At 46.3% G+C, this 17,094-nt stretch overlaps 1 protein-coding gene and 1 long non-coding RNA gene across 3 annotated transcripts; one reads left to right on the forward strand and one right to left on the reverse strand.

The window, feature by feature from the left end:
* Positions 1-849: 849 nt before the first annotated feature.
* mettl25b (methyltransferase like 25B) lies at positions 850-16,902 on the reverse strand. 2 transcript variants are annotated; one of them, XM_071206014.1, is made up of 9 exons: positions 16,584-16,902; positions 16,027-16,145; positions 15,242-15,440; positions 15,095-15,157; positions 13,785-13,928; positions 12,227-13,363; positions 8,995-9,269; positions 8,112-8,296; positions 850-1,118 (listed from the first exon to the last, which is right to left on the reverse strand). In XM_071206014.1, the coding sequence occupies exons 1-9, from the start codon at positions 16,722-16,724 to the stop codon at positions 1,009-1,011; spliced, it is 2,373 nt and encodes a 790-aa protein (XP_071062115.1). In that variant the 5' UTR covers positions 16,725-16,902; the 3' UTR covers positions 850-1,008. The 2 variants fall into 2 exon arrangements, with proteins under 2 accessions (XP_071062115.1, XP_071062116.1); XM_071206015.1 differs by lacking the exon at positions 12,227-13,363.
* On the forward strand, positions 1,524-3,339 carry LOC139435529 (uncharacterized). Its single transcript, XR_011644774.1, has 3 exons — positions 1,524-1,949; positions 2,215-2,316; positions 2,654-3,339. It is a non-coding gene; the product is annotated as an uncharacterized lncRNA (long non-coding RNA).
* Positions 16,903-17,094: the final 192 nt, after the last annotated feature.

Below are 17,094 nucleotides of genomic sequence, written 5' to 3' on the forward strand. Positions count from 1 at the left end.
TACAGCAGCAAGCTTTGGGACGGCCTCCCCTCTCCGGCAGAAACAGGAAATGCTGTAACTGTATGTAACAACGGTTTCAAATCAGCATCTCTTAGACAAAAAATGTAAATTAATAACTCAAATAAAACTCCAAACATCTTTAATTTGTTACTTTTTTGTAAAGCTCTTTGAGTTTTAAACCTGATGTTTATAAGCTTCTTAGATTTTGCAACGGTCTGTAAATATACACAACTTTATAATAAAATGCACACATTTACCTTTTTCTAGACTAAACACAGGTTTGATCCTAAGTTAAAAACATATGAGGTTATCATGAGGTTGTTAACATCGCAGTTTATCAGTGGATGTTTGCTGGAACTACTTGTAAACAACTTGTTTCCTGACGGACACACACAGCGTGACTCCGGTCAGGTAGAGACCGGTCTCAAGTCAGCACCGCTGCAGACTCGCTGTTTGAGGGCTTGATAGCCCACTCCCCCTCCACACTCGTTGGTTTGGAACAGCCCTCAATATGGCGGACCCTCCGCCTGAACGCGCAAACGTAGGGGTAGGGTGTAGGGGGCGGTTTGGGAATGGGCCGGAGTTTCTCTCCCAAACACTATGGAATAATCCTATTGGCTAGCGCTCCAAAACATTGTACCTGATAGGCTAAGGGGCGGGACATCTCTAAGCGGTTGAACAATCACAACAGAGCCGGCCAGCTAACCAATCAGAGCAGACTGGGCTCTGGTTTCAGACAGAGGGTGAAAAGAGGTGCTGCAGCACAGGCAGTATGAGAAAAATAAAGAGCTTTTTGAACATTAAAGCATGGAGACATTCACAGTAGAGACATAGTCAAATGAAACCTGAAAATGTGCATAACAGGGCCAGTTTAATTGGAAAAACAGAGGCTAAAATATAAAAACAGTAGTTTGGGTTTAAAAGAGAACTAGACTTTTTTGTAATCTTGAGTTCAATCTCAGAAAGTAAGCGTGACTTTTCCCAACAAAGAGAAACGTATACAGTTTGTTAGGATTTCCTTTTTGCTCCTCCATGTCCTCGAGCCTTCAGAGCCACCAGCACAAAGTTTCTGGGAGAAAGGTTTGGGTCGAAGAGAGGAACCAGCCGACTGTCCACACCTGCAGGAAGAGGAAGATTCAGTTATTAAAATGCAAATACAAATAGATAAAGGGCCTGTATTGAAATAATTGTAACTTTTCAGAAAGCGCTGGCAACGACACTGTATAGCCGCGTTCACACCGCAGGACTTTCCCTGGTACTTTAGTTCTTTAGTTCCGTTAGTACCAATAATGTCGCGTTCACACCGCCGGGACTACTCAGTGCCGGGAACTCTTTTGGAACTCTTTTGGTACTTTTTAGTCCCTGCTAGAGAGGTGGTACGAACCTGGTGACAAAGAGTGCCAATTTCTATTCTATTTCTATTGGCTGGGCGAATTGCAAACCACGCCCCGTTAGACTCTGAATTTGTTTTGTTAGGCAGCCATTTTTTTCCTCGCTACAAAACCACATCCACCCCGAGCGAGTAGGTTGTTTGTAAAGCAGTTATGACAACACGTACAGCACCGGAGCGGTGGAATGATGAGGAAGTGTCGGCGCTTCTGTCCATTTACTCAGATGCAGGGATGCAGCAGCTTCTACAAAAAGCAGTTCCCAACTCAAAATGTTTTGAGCGATGTTCGCAAAAGCTACTTGAGCTGGGAATCGTGCACAGTGCACACGGATGCCGGGTAAAAATTAAAAAACTCAGGCAGGACTATAAAAAATTAAAGACCACAATAACAAAAGTGGTAACGATAGAAAGACCAGTAAATGGTACGAGCGCCTGGATGATCTGCTCGGCCAGAGACCCTCGTTCTCCGGGACAACGGCGACCATCGACTCGGGCACGCTGCTGTGGGAGCTCGCTGAAACGGCGGATTCAGTCGGCTGTGAAGTGAGCAACGACGAAGGTAAAATAAACTACTTGTAGGCCTACTGGGGTTTTTAATATGCACATTACTGGTCTCAGATGCACTTTTATTTGCTCAGTAGATCGAGGTAGCCATGAGCAGGCTGAACTGGCTAACACTGTTAGCCGGCCCTGAGCTGGCTAATAACATAACATCTAACTAGCTATTCTCGGCCGCCATGAAAACGTGTTGTCTTGTGAATAAGTGGGCAGTGTTTTCTGTAATATGCTTCACTAACTCATGGCACTACATTTGTTTGTTTCAGGCGAGGCGGGACAACTCGCTGGATTGGAAACGAGTGGACTTTCCTTTCCCGATCGCAACAGCAGCCGTTGCTCGTCTCCCTTTTCATCAACCAAACGCAAAAGTACGTTCACACACACTGTAGCTTCACAATCACGTTTACTTCCTTCATGGTACAATTATGAATTATGAAACACCGTGGAAAACGTGTTTGCCTAGGCAGGCGTTTACACTTTTCGCGCCCATTTTACGCTCACAAAATTGTAAACATCCGGGCTAGGTCACATGACTTCCGGTAAGAAAACGTGTGTCTCTCTCGTGTGTGTGTGTGTTTATGTCTTTGTGTGTCTGTGAGTGTGTGTGTCTGTGCCTAACCCTATCAGTCGGAATAGCCCTAACAGCCTGACCGTGTCCCTTCTGCCTGTAAAACTACATGGTGATTAAATAATGTTTCCTCTTAGGAAAGCGCGCACAGGACACACATGATGAGAACTTCTTTGCCACCATCGAGACTATGGAGGACAGGCGTGCCATGGCCAGCAAGGCGATCCACGAGGACCAGATGATGCTTTTACACAAGGCCCAGGAAACAGAGGACAGGGTGATTGCGATGATGGAGCGCCAGGATGAACGGGACGCAGTCTTGGCACAGCAAATGGAGCAACAAAAGGCTTTTCAGCAGGGGTTTCTGGGAGTGCTTTCAGAGCTAGTGAAGTCAAACAGGCCTTCCTCCCTGTAGTATTGTTTTAAATATTGACACACAGCGGTGTTTCCTGGACATGGAAACATTCAGGGCTTAGCCCACAGTTAAACTCTTACAGTGCTATTTTTATATATTTGTTTTGGGTACATTTGATTGAAGTTGATTTTCTATTGTTATTATATATATATTGCCACTGTTTTTTAATACTGACACCTAACTTGCACTAAGGTGTGTCTGTTACATTGTTTTGAACTTCATCAGGTGAAGTTGATGCTGAATTCACTATTTAGTAGATAATCATGTGACACTTTAACTTTGCACTACGGTCTGTCTGCTGAGCCTACCTATTGTATTTGCCAGTGTTATGTTTTGATACTGACACTTATTGATCTGCTGCTGATAAATAAAAGATAACCTCCATGGCGATTTAACAGATAATGTATCTTATTTCTCCTCTGACACTATCTTTACAGTGACCTGTGTAGCATCCTATAAATCACATTAAGTGATTATTCTGATACCATCATGTTTCATCGGTTATAAACTGGCGAAGCTTTAGTTGTGTCCCACCCACAATGTGGCTTTGAAATAGATAATTTCATTGTATTTCAAAACGGCGTCCATCAACACAAGCACTATTTATTTATTGAAAGAGAAATGGTTAAGTTTGTAATTACCAGTGTTGTGAGTTCAATATTTTAATTAATTATAGTAAGGGAACATCTTAGGAGGATATATAATAAAGGTGTGTTAACTGCTGAGCCTATTTAATGTGCATACGACACCTGGCAGTTTGTTATTATATTGCCACACTGTTTTGATACTGACATGTGTGTCTGCACTATTGTAATTGTGCCGGTCTTGAATGTGGTAAATAAAAGAGAGAACCAAATGCACTGTACAAAGCCTTCCATTGTCCTGGAAAGGTTTCATCAGCCATCTTTGCAGGGGGTAGGCTGAGTCCCCAAGGATATAGTAACCCACATCATGTCCCCCAATATTCCTTGTTACATGAGGAAGTAGACCACCCCTATCCACAAAACTAACCAGTGAGGACATGCTGAACACTCTGCTATCATGCATGCTACCTGGTAAGCCAACAAAAACACTCCAAAAGAGGCCCCTAGCATCCACAACACCCTGCAGGACGAGCGAGTGCCAGCCTTTGCGGTTGAAATACTCGTTATGGTACGCCTTCGATTCCGAACCAGCATTGCACTTACAGCATCCGACGCGTGGGTCAAATCCCTAGTTGGCTGCAATAACCCAGTTACAAAGCTGTATAACATGAGCACAAAGACAACAAGCTCATTGAACTCCATCATGTCTGAGGTCTGAAAGTAAACAAACGCCTCATACAGCGGGTGAGCTTTATACCCCCTCCCCCGTGTAGTTCTTCTTCTCTTGTTTTTTTGTTGTACTCGCCGTGAAGTGGTTTTGCGGCCTGCCAGTAAACCCAGAGAAGAAGAAGACGAAGTGACGTCAGCGTAATCGTGCCTCAGGGAAAGTACTGCGGTGTGAATGCGATTGGCACTAGCCCCCTGGCGGATTTAGTGCCGTGGTACTTTAGTGGTACTTTAGTGCCGGCACTAAAGTACCGCAAGTCCTGCGGTGTGAAAGCGGCTTATGCTATCCTGTAGTTCCTTTATAGCCCAACATTAGCCGCCTTTAGCTTAGCGGTGGTGACGTGAAGTCATGTGACCGTGCTGTAGTTCCTTTATAGCCTGTCACTGAGGAACTGCACACTGCTAAAGCAGCCTCCCTCTCCTCTGTCATCATCCTGTTGGACCTGTCTGCTGCATTCGACACGGTGAACCATCAGATCCTCCTTCACACTCTCCAAGAACTTGGAGTATCAGGCTCTGCACTTTCCCTCCTCACCTCATACCTCAAAGACCGCACCTACAGGGTAACTTGGAGAGGGTCCGAGTCCGACCCTTGTCAATTAACTACAGGGGTCCCTCAGGGCTCTGTTCTTGGTCCTCTCCTCTTCTCCCTGTACACAAACTCGCTCGGATCTGTCATTAGCCCGCATGGTTTTTCATACCACTGCTACGCTGACGACACCCAATTAATTCTGTCCTTTCCCCGCTCAGAGACCCAGGTCGTCGCACGCATCTCTGCTTGTTTAGCTGACATCTCTCAGTGGATGTCCGCTCATCATCTCAAGCTCAACCTTGACAAAACTGAAGTGCTTTTCCTTCCGGGAAAAGATTGTCCCTCTCTTGACCTAACTATCAACATCGGCCCCTCTGTTGTTTCCCCGACTCAGACTGCAAGGACTCTGGGTGTGACCCTAGATAACAACCTGTCCTTCACTGCAAACATCACTGCTACAACCCGCTGCTGCAGATACACGCTTTACAACATCAGGAGGATGCGTCCCCAGCTGACCCAGAAAGCAACGCAGGTTCTGGTCCAGGCTCTCGTCACCTCACGCCTAAACTACTGCAACTCCCTCCTGGCTGGTCTACCTGCATGTGCCATCCGACCTCTGCAGCTCATCCAGAATGCAGCGGCTCGTCTGGTCATCAACCTTCCAAAATGTTCCCACACCACGCCCCTCCTCCGCTCCCTTCACTGGCTTCCGGTAACTGCTAGAATTCACTTCAAGACACTGGTACTTGCGTACCATGCTGCGAATGGATCTGGCCCTTCCTACATCCAGGACATGGTTAAACCGTACACCCCAGCACGTGCTCTACGCTCTGCATCAGCCAAACGACTCGCTGCACCCTCGCTGCGAGGGGGACCCAAGTTCCCATCAGCAAAACACGTGGGTTTGCTATCCTGGCTCCAAAATGGTGGAATGAGCTCCCCATTGAAATTAGGACCGCAGAAAGCTTACACACCTTCCGGCGCAGACTGAAAACTCATCTCTTTCGACTCCACTTCGAGCGATAGAATGACTAACAAAGAACTGCTAACAGAGCACTTATATACTAATAAAGGACTGGCTTATCTAAAGCCAGTTGAGTAGCACTTGAAACGATTGGCTCTTTGAAACCTGATGTTCTTATATGATTTTGTTTTCTTCAAGGTTGTGTCTTCCTGGTCGAATGTACTTATTGTAAGTCGCTTTGGATAAAAGCGTCAGCTAAATGCAATGTAATGTAATGTAATAGCCCAACATTAGCCACCTTTAGCTTAGCGGTGGTGACGAGAAGTCATGGGACCGTGCTGTAGTTCCTTTATAGCCCAACATTAGCCACCTTTAGCTTAGCGGTGGTGACGAGAAGTCATGGGACCGTGCTGTAGTTCCTTTATAGCCCAACATTAGCCACCTTTAGCTTAGCGGTGGTGACGTGAAGTCATGTGACCGTGCTGTAGTTCCTTTATAGCCCAACATTAGCCTCCTTTAGCTTAGCGGTGGTGACGTGAAATCATGTGACCGTGCTGTAGTTCCTTATAGCCCAACATTAGCCACCTTTAGCTTAGCGGTGGTGACGTGAAGTCATGTGACCGTGCTGTAGTTCCTTTACAGCCCAACATTAGCCACCTTTAGCTTAGCGGTGGTGACGAGAAGTCATGGACCGTGCTGTAGTTCCTTTATAGCCCAACATTAGCCACCTTTAGCTTAGCGGTGGTGATGTGAAGTCATGTGACCGTGCTGTAGTTCCTTTATAGCCCAACATTAGCCACCTTTAGCGTAGCGGTGGTGACGTGAAGTCATGTGACCATGCTGTAGTTCCTTTATAGCCCAACATTAGCCTCCTTTAGCTTAGCGGTGGTGACGTGAAATCATGTGACCGTGCTGTAGTTCCTTTATAGCCCAACATTAGCCACCTTTAGCTTAGCGGTGGTGACGTGAAGTCATGTGACCATGCTGTAGTTCCTTTATAGCCCAACATTAGCCTCCTTTAGCTTAGCGGTGGTGACGTGAAATCATGTGACCGTGCTGTAGTTCCTTTATAGCCCAACATTAGCCACCTTTAGCTTAGCGGTGGTGACGTGAAGTCATGTGACCGTGCTGTAGTTCCTTTATAGCCCAACATTAGCCACCTCTAGCTTAGCGGTGGTGACGAGAAGTCATGGGACCGTGCTTTAGTTCCTTTATAGCCCAACATTAGCCACCTTTAGCTTAGCGGTGGTGACGTGAAGTCATGTGACCATGCTGTAGTTCCTTTATAGCCCAACATTAGCCACCTTTAGCTTAGCGGTGGTGACGTGAAGTCATGAGACCATGCTGTAGTTCCTTTATAGCCCAACATTAGCCACCTTTAGCTTAGCGGTGGTGACGAGAAGTCATGGGACCGTGCTTTAGTTCCTTTATAGCCCAACATTAGCCACCTTTAGCTTAGCGGTGGTGACGGGAAGTCATGTGACCGTGCTGTAGTTCCTTTATAGCCCAACATTAGCCACCTTTAGCTTAGCGGTGGTGACGGAAGTCATGTGACCGTGCTGTAGTTCCTTTATAGCCCAACATTAGCCACCTTTAGCTTAGCGGTGGTGACGAGAAGTCATGGGACCGTGCTTTAGTTCCTTTATAGCCCAACATTAGCCACCTTTAGCTTAGCGGTGGTGACGTGAAGTCATGTGACCATGCTGTAGTTCCTTTATAGCCCAACATTAGCCACCTTTAGCTTAGCGGTGGTGACGTGAAGTCATGTGACCGTGCTGTAGTTCCTTTATAGCCCAACATTAGCCACCTTTAGCTTAGCGGTGGTGACGTGAAGTCATGTGACCGTGCTGTAGTTCCTTCATAGCCCAACATTAGCCTCCTTTAGCTTAGCGGTGGTGACGTGAAGTGATGTGACCGTGCTGTTGTTCCTTCATAGCCCAACATTAGCCTCCTTTAGCTTAGCGGTGGTGACGTGAAGTCATGTGACCGTGCTGTAGTTCCTTTATAGCCCAACATTAGCCTCCTTTAGCTTAGCGGTGGTGACGTGAAGTCATGTGACCGTGCTGTAGTTCCTTTATAGCCTAACGTTAGATTTTTACTTCAGAAATCATAAAGTGGTGTTAACATGTGGAGATTATCCTGCTGAACTAAATGTGTTAGAATCATAAACGTTTTGTTTGACACAGAGATAATTTTCTGCAATAATCAAAAATCACATGGAGAAATCCCTTTGGGTTTTATTTGTGGAAGGAACCAGGAAGTGCTTTTCTTGATGAAACGCTGGGATGAATCTCTGGGATGAATCTCTCTTTAGTGCCTTGCTTCCTCCATAAAGAACTCTATGAGCAGACATCAGCCTTAGAGCAGTCCTCACCGTTCTCCTGCAGGTAGATGATGCGGTCCAGCAGCACCAGCGTCTCCACCACCGGAGCCAGCAGCAGGGCGAGGCTGAAGAACACCACGACCCGGCCCTGCTGCTCCAACATGGCCTCCACCCGCCCCCCGTCCAGAGGCAGGTCTGTGGGCAGGCCGACCCGCGCCAGGCCCAGACGGGCGTACCTGAGGGGGACATTAAAGATCTCCTATCATGCTATTTTAGGCATATATTATGGGTCTCAGATATATACAAATATATAAAAAACATGCTGGCCCCGCCCCCTTTTGAGCACGCAGGCAAGCAGTGAGCTGCAGAGGGAAGACTGGCTGCTCTGCTCAGACACAGCTAAATGCTGCCGTGATTAAACGCCATATCATGTTCCAAACCACTTCAAGGATTATTTCTGAAAACAGTATGGAGCTCAAACTCTTTCTCTCGCTCAGGTTTACCACAAGGTGACTTCCTTTTTTTATTTCCAGCGTTTTTACACACACTCTCTCCAGTACAGGTTAGCTCTGGGTGTTAGCGATGCTAATGTCAACACAGACCATATTACGTCGGCATTGTTTCTGATAGCAACTCTCTGATTGGCCCGTGGGTCTAAAGCCCGCCCACATTTCAGATATTACGTCATATCGGACGCAAATCTGGATCAGCTCCGTTGTTCCCCTGTTTTTAGAGATTTGGGTACGGAGGGTTTTATTTTCTGACACTTTGTGAGTCTCCTGACACACCGGGGACACATATTTATAAAAGACATCCAAAAGTGCATTTTGCATCCTTTAAATCTCAGATAGTGTCCTTGAATCATTGCTGACTAAGGAGGATTGATATCGTTAAGATCTTAACATAGTAAACACACGTGTGCGCGTCTCCTCACTCAGTAAACGTCAGCAGGTGGGCTTTCTTCACGGTCTGGACCCCCGCTCTGCGCAGCTCGGGCCTCTGCTCCCTGATGAAGGTCTCCAGCGTGGCTCTGTAACAGTGCGTCCTCAGCAGCTGGCTTTCCTCCCAAAGCCTCCGCCTGTAGTCCTCCAGCGCGTGACAGGCCGCCTCCCGGGCCTTGTAGGACAGCTGGTGTCCCGGCAGCCCCCCCACCCAGGAGCTCATGGGGTATCCGAACTCTGAGGATTGCAGCATCGCCTCCTGGAGCCTCTGGACACAGGAAACAGGAAACACATCAGGTGACCCTTTCTTACCGGCAGAGCGGAGGAATGTGGTTAATGTGGGAACATCACAACAGACAAAGAACAGACAAAACAACAACTGAAAGGTCACCTATTACGCAAAATCCACTTCTCCATGTCTCCTCTCAACATGTGTCCCCTCTTCTCCATGTCTCTTCTACATCTTCATGTCTCTTCTACATCAACATGTGTCCCCTCTTCTTCATGTCTCTTCTACATCTCCATGTCTCTTCTACATCAACATGTGTCCCCTCTTCTTCATGTCTCTTCTACATCAACATGTGTCCCCTCTTCTTCATGTCTCTTCTACATCAACATGTGTCCCCTCTTCTTCATGTCTCTTCCACATCAACATGTGTCCCCTCTTCTTCATGTCTCTTCTACATCTCCATGTCTCTTCTACATCAACATGTGTCCCCTCTTCTTCATGTCTCTTCTACATCAACATGTGTCCCCTCTTCTTCATGTCTCTTCTACATCAACACGTGTCCCCTCTACTTCATGTCTCTTCTACATCAACATGTGTCCCCTCTTCTTCATGTCTCTTCTACATCAACATGTGTCCCCTCTTCTTCATGTCTCTTCTACATCAACATGTGTCCCCTCTTCTTTATGTCTCTTCTACATCAACATGTGTCCCCTCTTCTTCATGTCTCTTCTTCATCAACATGTGTCCCCTCTTCTTCATGTCAGGTCACTCCACAGAAACTGCCCTCCTTGCTGTCACTGAGGAACTGCACACGGCTAAAGCAGCCTCCCTCTCCTCTGTCCTCATCCTGTTGGACCTGTCTGCTGCATTCGACACGGTGAACCATCAGATCCTCCTTCGCACTCTCCAAGAACTTGGAGTTTCAGGCTCTGCACTTTCCCTCCTCACCTCATACCTCAAAGACCGCACCTACAGGGTAACTTGGAGAGGGTCCGAGTCCGACCCTTGTCAATTAACTACAGGGGTCCCTCAGGGCTCTGATCTTGGTCCCCTCCTCTTCTCCCTGTACACAAACTCGCTCGGATCTGTCATTAGCCCGCATGGTTTTTCATACCACTGCTACGCTGACGACACCCAACTCATTCTGTCCTTTCCCCGCTCAGAGACCCAGGTCGTCGCACGCATCTCTGCTTGTCTAGCTGACATCTCTCAGTGGATGTCTGCTCATCACCTCAAGCTCAACCTGGACAAAACTGAACTGCTTTTCCTTCCGGGAAAAGATTGTCCCACTCTTGACCTGACTATCAACATCGGCACCTCTGTTGTTTCCCCGACTCAGACTGCAAGGAATCTGGGTGAGACCCTAGATAACAACCTGTCCTTCACTGCAAACATCGCTGCTCCAACCCGCTGCTGCAGATACACGCTTTTCAGCATCAGGAGGATGCGTCCCCAGCTGACCCAGAAAGCCACGCAGCTTCTGGTCCAGGCTCTCGTCATCTCACGCCTAAACTACTGCAACTCCCTCCTGGCTGGTCTACCTGCATGTGCCATCCGACCTCTGCAGCTCATCCAGAATGCAGCGGCTCGTCTGGTCTTCAACCTTCCTAAATGTTCCCACACCACGCCGCTAACCCTTCTTCATGTCTCTCCTACATTAACATGTGTCCCCTCTTCTTCATGTCTCTTCTACATCAACATGTGTCCCCTCTTTTCATGTCCAATCCCTCTCGTTCTCTACATCAACATGTGTCCCCTCTTCTTCATGTCTCTTCTACATCAACATGTGTCCCCTCTTCTTCATGTCTCTTCTACATCAACATGTGTCCCCTCTTCTTCATGTCTCTTCTACATCAACATGTGTCCCCTCTTCTCCATGTCTCTTCTACATCAACATGTGTCCCCTCTTCTTCATGTCTCTTCTACATCAACACGTGTCCCCTCTTCTTCATGTCTCTTCTACATCAACATGTGTCCCCTCTTCTTCATGTCTCTTCTACATCAACATGTGTCCCCTCTTCTTCATGTCTCTTCTACATCAACATGTGTCCCCTCTTCTCCATGTCTCTTCTACATCTACATGTGTCCCCTCTTCTTCATGTCTCTTCTACATCAACATGTGTCCCCTCTTCTTCATGTCTCTTCTACATCAACATGTGTCCCCTCTTCTCCATGTCTCTTCTACATCAACATGTGTCCCCTCTTCTTCATGTCTCTTCTACATCAACATGTGTCCCCTCTTCTTCATGTATCTTCTACATCAACATGTGTCCCCTCTTCTTCATGTCTCTTCTACATCAACATGTGTCCCCTCTTCTTCATGTCTCTTCTACATCAACATGTGTTCCCTCTTCTCCATGTCTCTTCTACATCAACATGTGTCCCCTCTTCTCCATGTCTCTTCTACATCAACATGTGTCCTCTCTTCTTCATGTCTCTTCTACATCAGCATGTGTCCCCTCTGTGGAAAGAGACTCTGAAAGTTTCAGGAACAAAGATTTTCTCTCTTTTTGATCAATTTCTATAAAAACCTGTCTGAAAATGAGCTGATCAGATTTTGGCCACTTTGTGATGTCATAACGATGTGTTGTCTTCTGTAACCATTAGCCAATCAGCAACAAGGTAACCCCCCCCCTTATCACCTGAATCTCCTCTAGAGCACCATTGAGTTCTTTGTAACCAAATGTCTCTCCGAGGGGCGTGGGGAGGGGCTCCTTATTTTCATCTAAAGTAACAGACAGAGAATCAGCACTTTGGAAACAGGGCTGAAACAGAGAGGGTTATGGGTAATGCTGCAGTTTGCTGTTTCAGCCAATCAGAGACAGGCTCTGGATATATCTGAGACCTGGGATATATTGATGAGAAACAGTATAACAGGAGACCTTTAAACATGAGTACAGTGTGTGTGTCGGATGTTTTATTCTGAGCCTCAGAGCTGCATTGTTGACCAGCAGTGATGTAAAGTAACTAAGTAGATATACTCAAATGCTTTGTACTTCGCCTGCGGGGTGAGGAGCCGCGATCAGACCCGGGGGGGACGGATGCTCCCTGGTGGAGATCTTCATGTAGCAGCAGGCCACCGAGGTGATGCCGCGCACATGTGGGCAGCTGATGAAGTGCCGGAGGAGGGTGGAGCTGAGGTCTCCGCAGGCGTGGAGCCCCGTGAGGACGAAGTCTGGACGGAGCATTTCCCCAGGAGGTCGAACCCCCTCCTGGACACACGAGCTCCTGGAGGCCTCGTCTTCAGAATCCTTTTCGCTGAGCTGGTGCTGTGACGTTGACAAAGTCTCTTCTTCGGAGCCTCTCGGTCTCTTTTTACAGGGTCCAGATGGAGGTTGGGGTCCAGATGGAGTTTGGCGTCCAGATGGAGTTTGGGGTCCAGATTGAGTTTGGCGTCCAGATGGAGTTTGGGGTCCAGATGGAGTTTGGGGTCCAGATGGAGTTTGGGGTCCAGATGGAGTTCGGAGTCCAGATGGATTTTGGGGTCCAGATGGAGTTTGGGGTCCAGATGGAGTTTGGGGTCCAGATGGAGTTTGGGGTCCAGATGGAGTTTGGAGTCCAGATGGAGTTTGGGGTCCAGATGGAGTTTGGAGTCCAGATGGAGTTTGGCGTCCAGATGGAATTTGGAGTCCAGATGGAGTTTGGGGTCCAGATGGAGTTTGGAGTCCAGATGGAGTTTGGAGTCCAGATGGAATTTGGGGTCCAGATGGAGTTTGGAGTCCAGATGGAGTTTGGGGTCCAGATGGAGTTTGGAGTCCAGATGGAGTTTGGGGTCCAGATGGAGTTTGGAGTCCAGATGGAATTTGGGGTCCAGATGGAGTTTGGCGTCCAGATGGAGTTTGGGGTCCAGATGGAAGTTGGGGTCCAGATGGAGTTTGGCGTCCAGATGGAAGTTGGGGTCCAGATGGAGTTTGGGGTCCAGATGGAGTTTGGCGTCCAGATGGAAGTTGGGGTCCAGATGGAAGTTGGGGTCCAGATGGAGTTTGGGGTCCAGATGGAGTTTGGGGTCCAGATGGAGTTTGTGGTCCTTCTGCACCGCTCAGCTGTTCGATGAAGGACTCCCATGATGCCTTGGGGTTTACCCACCCGGCCACATGTCGAGGCTGAGATACTGGGAGCAGAGAGGAGCCGCTCTGAGAAAAGAGACAGATGTGTATTGGTACATTTCGGTGCCGAGTGTTAATACCTAGCAGGAGATACAGTGGTTTGGAAAAGTATTCAACCGCCTCGTAAATGATCAGATTTCTCTGCATTTCAAATGATGCATTAAGAGTGTGTTCTATTTCACATTTTACTTACAAAGAGGGTCATTAGGTTTATGTGAGAAACATGTTGTAGAAAAAGTATATAATGTATTGCATAAGTATTCAACCCCTGTGAGACAAATGTTTTACGTTCTTAAGTTGAAGACAAAAGGTGGTCGAACATTAAAGTGTAGGGGTTTGAATACGAACTTCAATGGCCAATAGACAAGAATCAAAATCGAACCATGACACCACTAACAAAGCACCTCTCAATCGTATCCTTTGCTTATGGACTAAATGTAACACCTACCTCGTTCTGCTTCTCCCTCTCTTTTTCCAAGACCCCCAGCAGCTCTCCGTCGAACTTGGTTGCCATGGCGAGCAGCGCGCGATCCGCCTCGATGGCGGTCACAGAGAGTCCGAGCCCGAAGGACAGGAAACGCGTCAGGTGACCCTGAGCGGAGGAAACCTCTCAGTGGTTAAAGTGGGAGCATCACAACAGACAGAGCAACGATTTAAACACGAGGACGGCGTGTGTCGGATGTTTTATTCTCTGCCTCAGAGCTGCATTGTTGACCAGCAGTGGTGTAAAGTAACTAAGTAGATATACTCAAATATTGTGTACTTCTACTCCACTACAGTTCAGAGCTACATGGTGTACTTTTCCTCCACTACATGTATTTATACCTTTAGTGACTTCACAGATGTGGATGAATGATGTGAAATCTAACCAAGTGTTGAATCAGACTTTAGTTCCACCTGGAGTAAATCCACCAGCTACCCTGCAGTCTACAAAGTACTTCAGACTAGCTGCACCTCCACCAGCTACCCTGCAGTCTACAAAGTACTTCAGACTAGCTGCACCTCCACCAGCTACCCTGCAGTCTACAAAGTACTTCAGACTAGCTGCACCTTCACCAGCTACCCTGCAGTCTACAAAGTACTTCAGACTAGCTGCACCTTCACCAGCTTTGAGAACACTTTCATGATCAATCATTATAAAACATATCATATATATTATTCTGAAATGGACCAATCTGCACAACGACTACTTTTACTGTCTTTCACTATATTTTGATGAGAATACTTTCCTACTTTTACTTGAGGAACATTTTGAATGCAGGACTTTTACTGAAACAGAGTATTCCTACACTCTGGTACTTCTACTTTTACTCAAGTACAAGATCTGAGTACTTCTACTTTTACTCAAGTACAAGATCTGAGTACTTCTACGTTTACTCGAGTACAAGATCTGAGTACTTCTACTTTTACTCAAGAACAAGATCTGAGTACTTCTACGTTTACTCAAGTACAAGATCTGAGTACTTCTACTTTTATTCAAGTACAAGATCAGAGTACTTCTACTTTTACTAAAGTACAGGATCTGAGTACTTCTACTTTTACTCAAGTATAAGATCTGAGTCGTTTCCCCTTGCTGTTTCCAGAAAGTCATTTTAACACCAAATTATTTTTGGAAAACTGTTAATAAAGATCAAAAATAATGTTATATAATAATGCTTTTATAATCGTATTACAGTATTTGTACTGCAGGGGACAAGCCCAAATATTGCTGAATAAACAAACCAGAAGCAGGGTGATAGGGATACATTAAGATGATACCTGTCCTGAGCCCACATCCACCACACTGCTGCAGTCAGTCTGGTCACACAGTTCTTTCACCAGCTGGAATACACACAACGCAACAGATTAACACACACTGTCCACAGAGACCAATACTGGAGCGATAGCCGCATTAGCCCCTCGTACCGCGCCCAGCTTGCGGATCTCGTGCTGTTTCTTGGGTTTGACGTGTTTCCTGAAGATGTGTCGCAGCAGAGAGCTCTGACTCTCGTTGTACTGAAACTCCTCTGCCCCCCCGCCGCCCTCCCTGCTCTCTCTGGGAAACGCCAGAGCCTGAGCAGTGGCTCGAAACGCCAACAGAGACAGAGGCCACACCGAGGGGTATCTGCAACCACAAACACTGCAGGGTTATTATTTTAATCACAACTCTTGGCATATATATATATATATATATATATATATATATGTGTGTCTTACTGTCAACAAGTACAACTGCATGCACCTGCATAAAGACATGTATTTGCATTTTATTTGATTAAAGAGGAAATATTCTGCTCATGTTCAGGTCCATATGTGTCTCTACTGGGACATGTCTCCATGCTTTAATGTTCAAAAAGCTCTTTATTCTTCTGTCTGTGCTGCAGCACCTCTTTTCACCCTCTGTCTGAAACCAGAGCCCAGTCTGCTCTGATTGATTAGCTGGCCGGCTCTGTTGTGATTGGTCAACAGCTTAGAGATGTCCCGCCCCTTAGCCTATCGTACATTACAATGTGTTGGAGCGCTAGCCAATAGAAGCGCACAAAAGAGAATAAAGAAGTAAAATAACACACTAATTGGGATCTGTTTAACTTGCTGGGTGATTGTGTGACGATGCTCATCTACTCTGCAGAGCTTTGTGAATAGAATCCGTATTTTGTTGAATTTGTGTTTTTTGAGCATGTATTTTGGGCCCCTGTATCATCCAGCAGTACCTCCTGTCTGCGTGTGAAGCGCCCAGTAACAGGTCAGCGATCTGTGGGTACTTCAGGTCCCGCAGCACGGCCCTCCAGCTGCTGGGCAACGAGCTCCACAGATCCTCAGTGAAGAACTCCTGCAGGGAATCAGAATCATGTTTATCGCCAGGTAGGTTGACACGTGCGAGGGATTTGGCTTGCATACATAACAGTTAAACAAAAATTAAAAACATTTCACAATCATGTTTATAATTTTACTTTATCTTTTTATGTCTGTATAAATGTTTTTGTCTTTTTTTATTAAAACATTTTAGTTTTACTTGCTACAGAGTATTGTTCCATTCTACTTTTGCTCAAGTACAATATCTGAGTACTTCTCCCACCTCTGGTAATAGCCACGGCGAAGAGCTGTATAATGATGAAGTTATGAGACATTTGAGCCATTTTTCCAGATGCATGTGTTTTTTTATTATATTTCTTGCGTGTTAGTGTCACTTAACAATACCTTGATCATAGTATCTTTGCCACACACCAACAACAACAAAGCTAAAGTCATGTCATGCATCAGTACTCACGATGATATATGAGTCGGACAGGTGGCTGTACATGGACAGGAACGTGGTGATTCTTGTGGCCAGATCTCTCTGTTGTTCTGCAGAAAGGCTTGATGTACACATCTCCCCATGCTGAGCAGCTGAAGGTAGATTCACTGACATGGGGCTTAAAGGTCAGCTAATGCTAACACAAGTTGTCTTGTTAACCCTGCCTTGTTTGACCAATTAAGAATACGTGTTTCTAAAAAATATTGGGTACTTTAAATCGGCAGTTATAAAGAAAATCCAGCACAAATAAGGCTTGTTGTGGTTAGCCACTTGATAGCTAGCATTGATGTACAATTCACATGCACGATGCATTCAGGTGCGTCCGGTAATTCCTTCAGGCAGTTGGGCGAGCGCCCTAGTATCAGAAAAATAAATACTTTATTCATTTCCAGGGGGATTTGGATTTTCAACAGTTGCTGTACTGTAATGAATTCAGTTATTAAGATAAGTTTAAGTAAAAAAATCGTGTATTATACTAGAGTAT

Source organism: Pseudochaenichthys georgianus, chromosome 16, assembly GCF_902827115.2.
Source record: "Pseudochaenichthys georgianus chromosome 16, fPseGeo1.2, whole genome shotgun sequence".
NCBI lineage: Eukaryota > Metazoa > Chordata > Actinopteri > Perciformes > Channichthyidae > Pseudochaenichthys > Pseudochaenichthys georgianus.

Bases quoted from the DNA above. Each gene is read 5' to 3' on its own strand.
- mettl25b (XM_071206014.1), bottom strand. From the start codon at position 16,724: ATGTCAGTGAATCTACCTTCAGCTGCTCAGCATGGGGAGATGTGTACA. The intron at 13,929-15,094 runs GTATCATCTTAA...TCCTCCGCTCAG, and splicing joins TGGATGTGGGCTCAGGACAG to GGTCACCTGACGCGTTTCCT. The intron at 1,119-8,111 runs GTGAGGACTGCT...CTCTTCCTGCAG, and splicing joins CATCTACCTGCAGGAGAACG to GTGTGGACAGTCGGCTGGTT.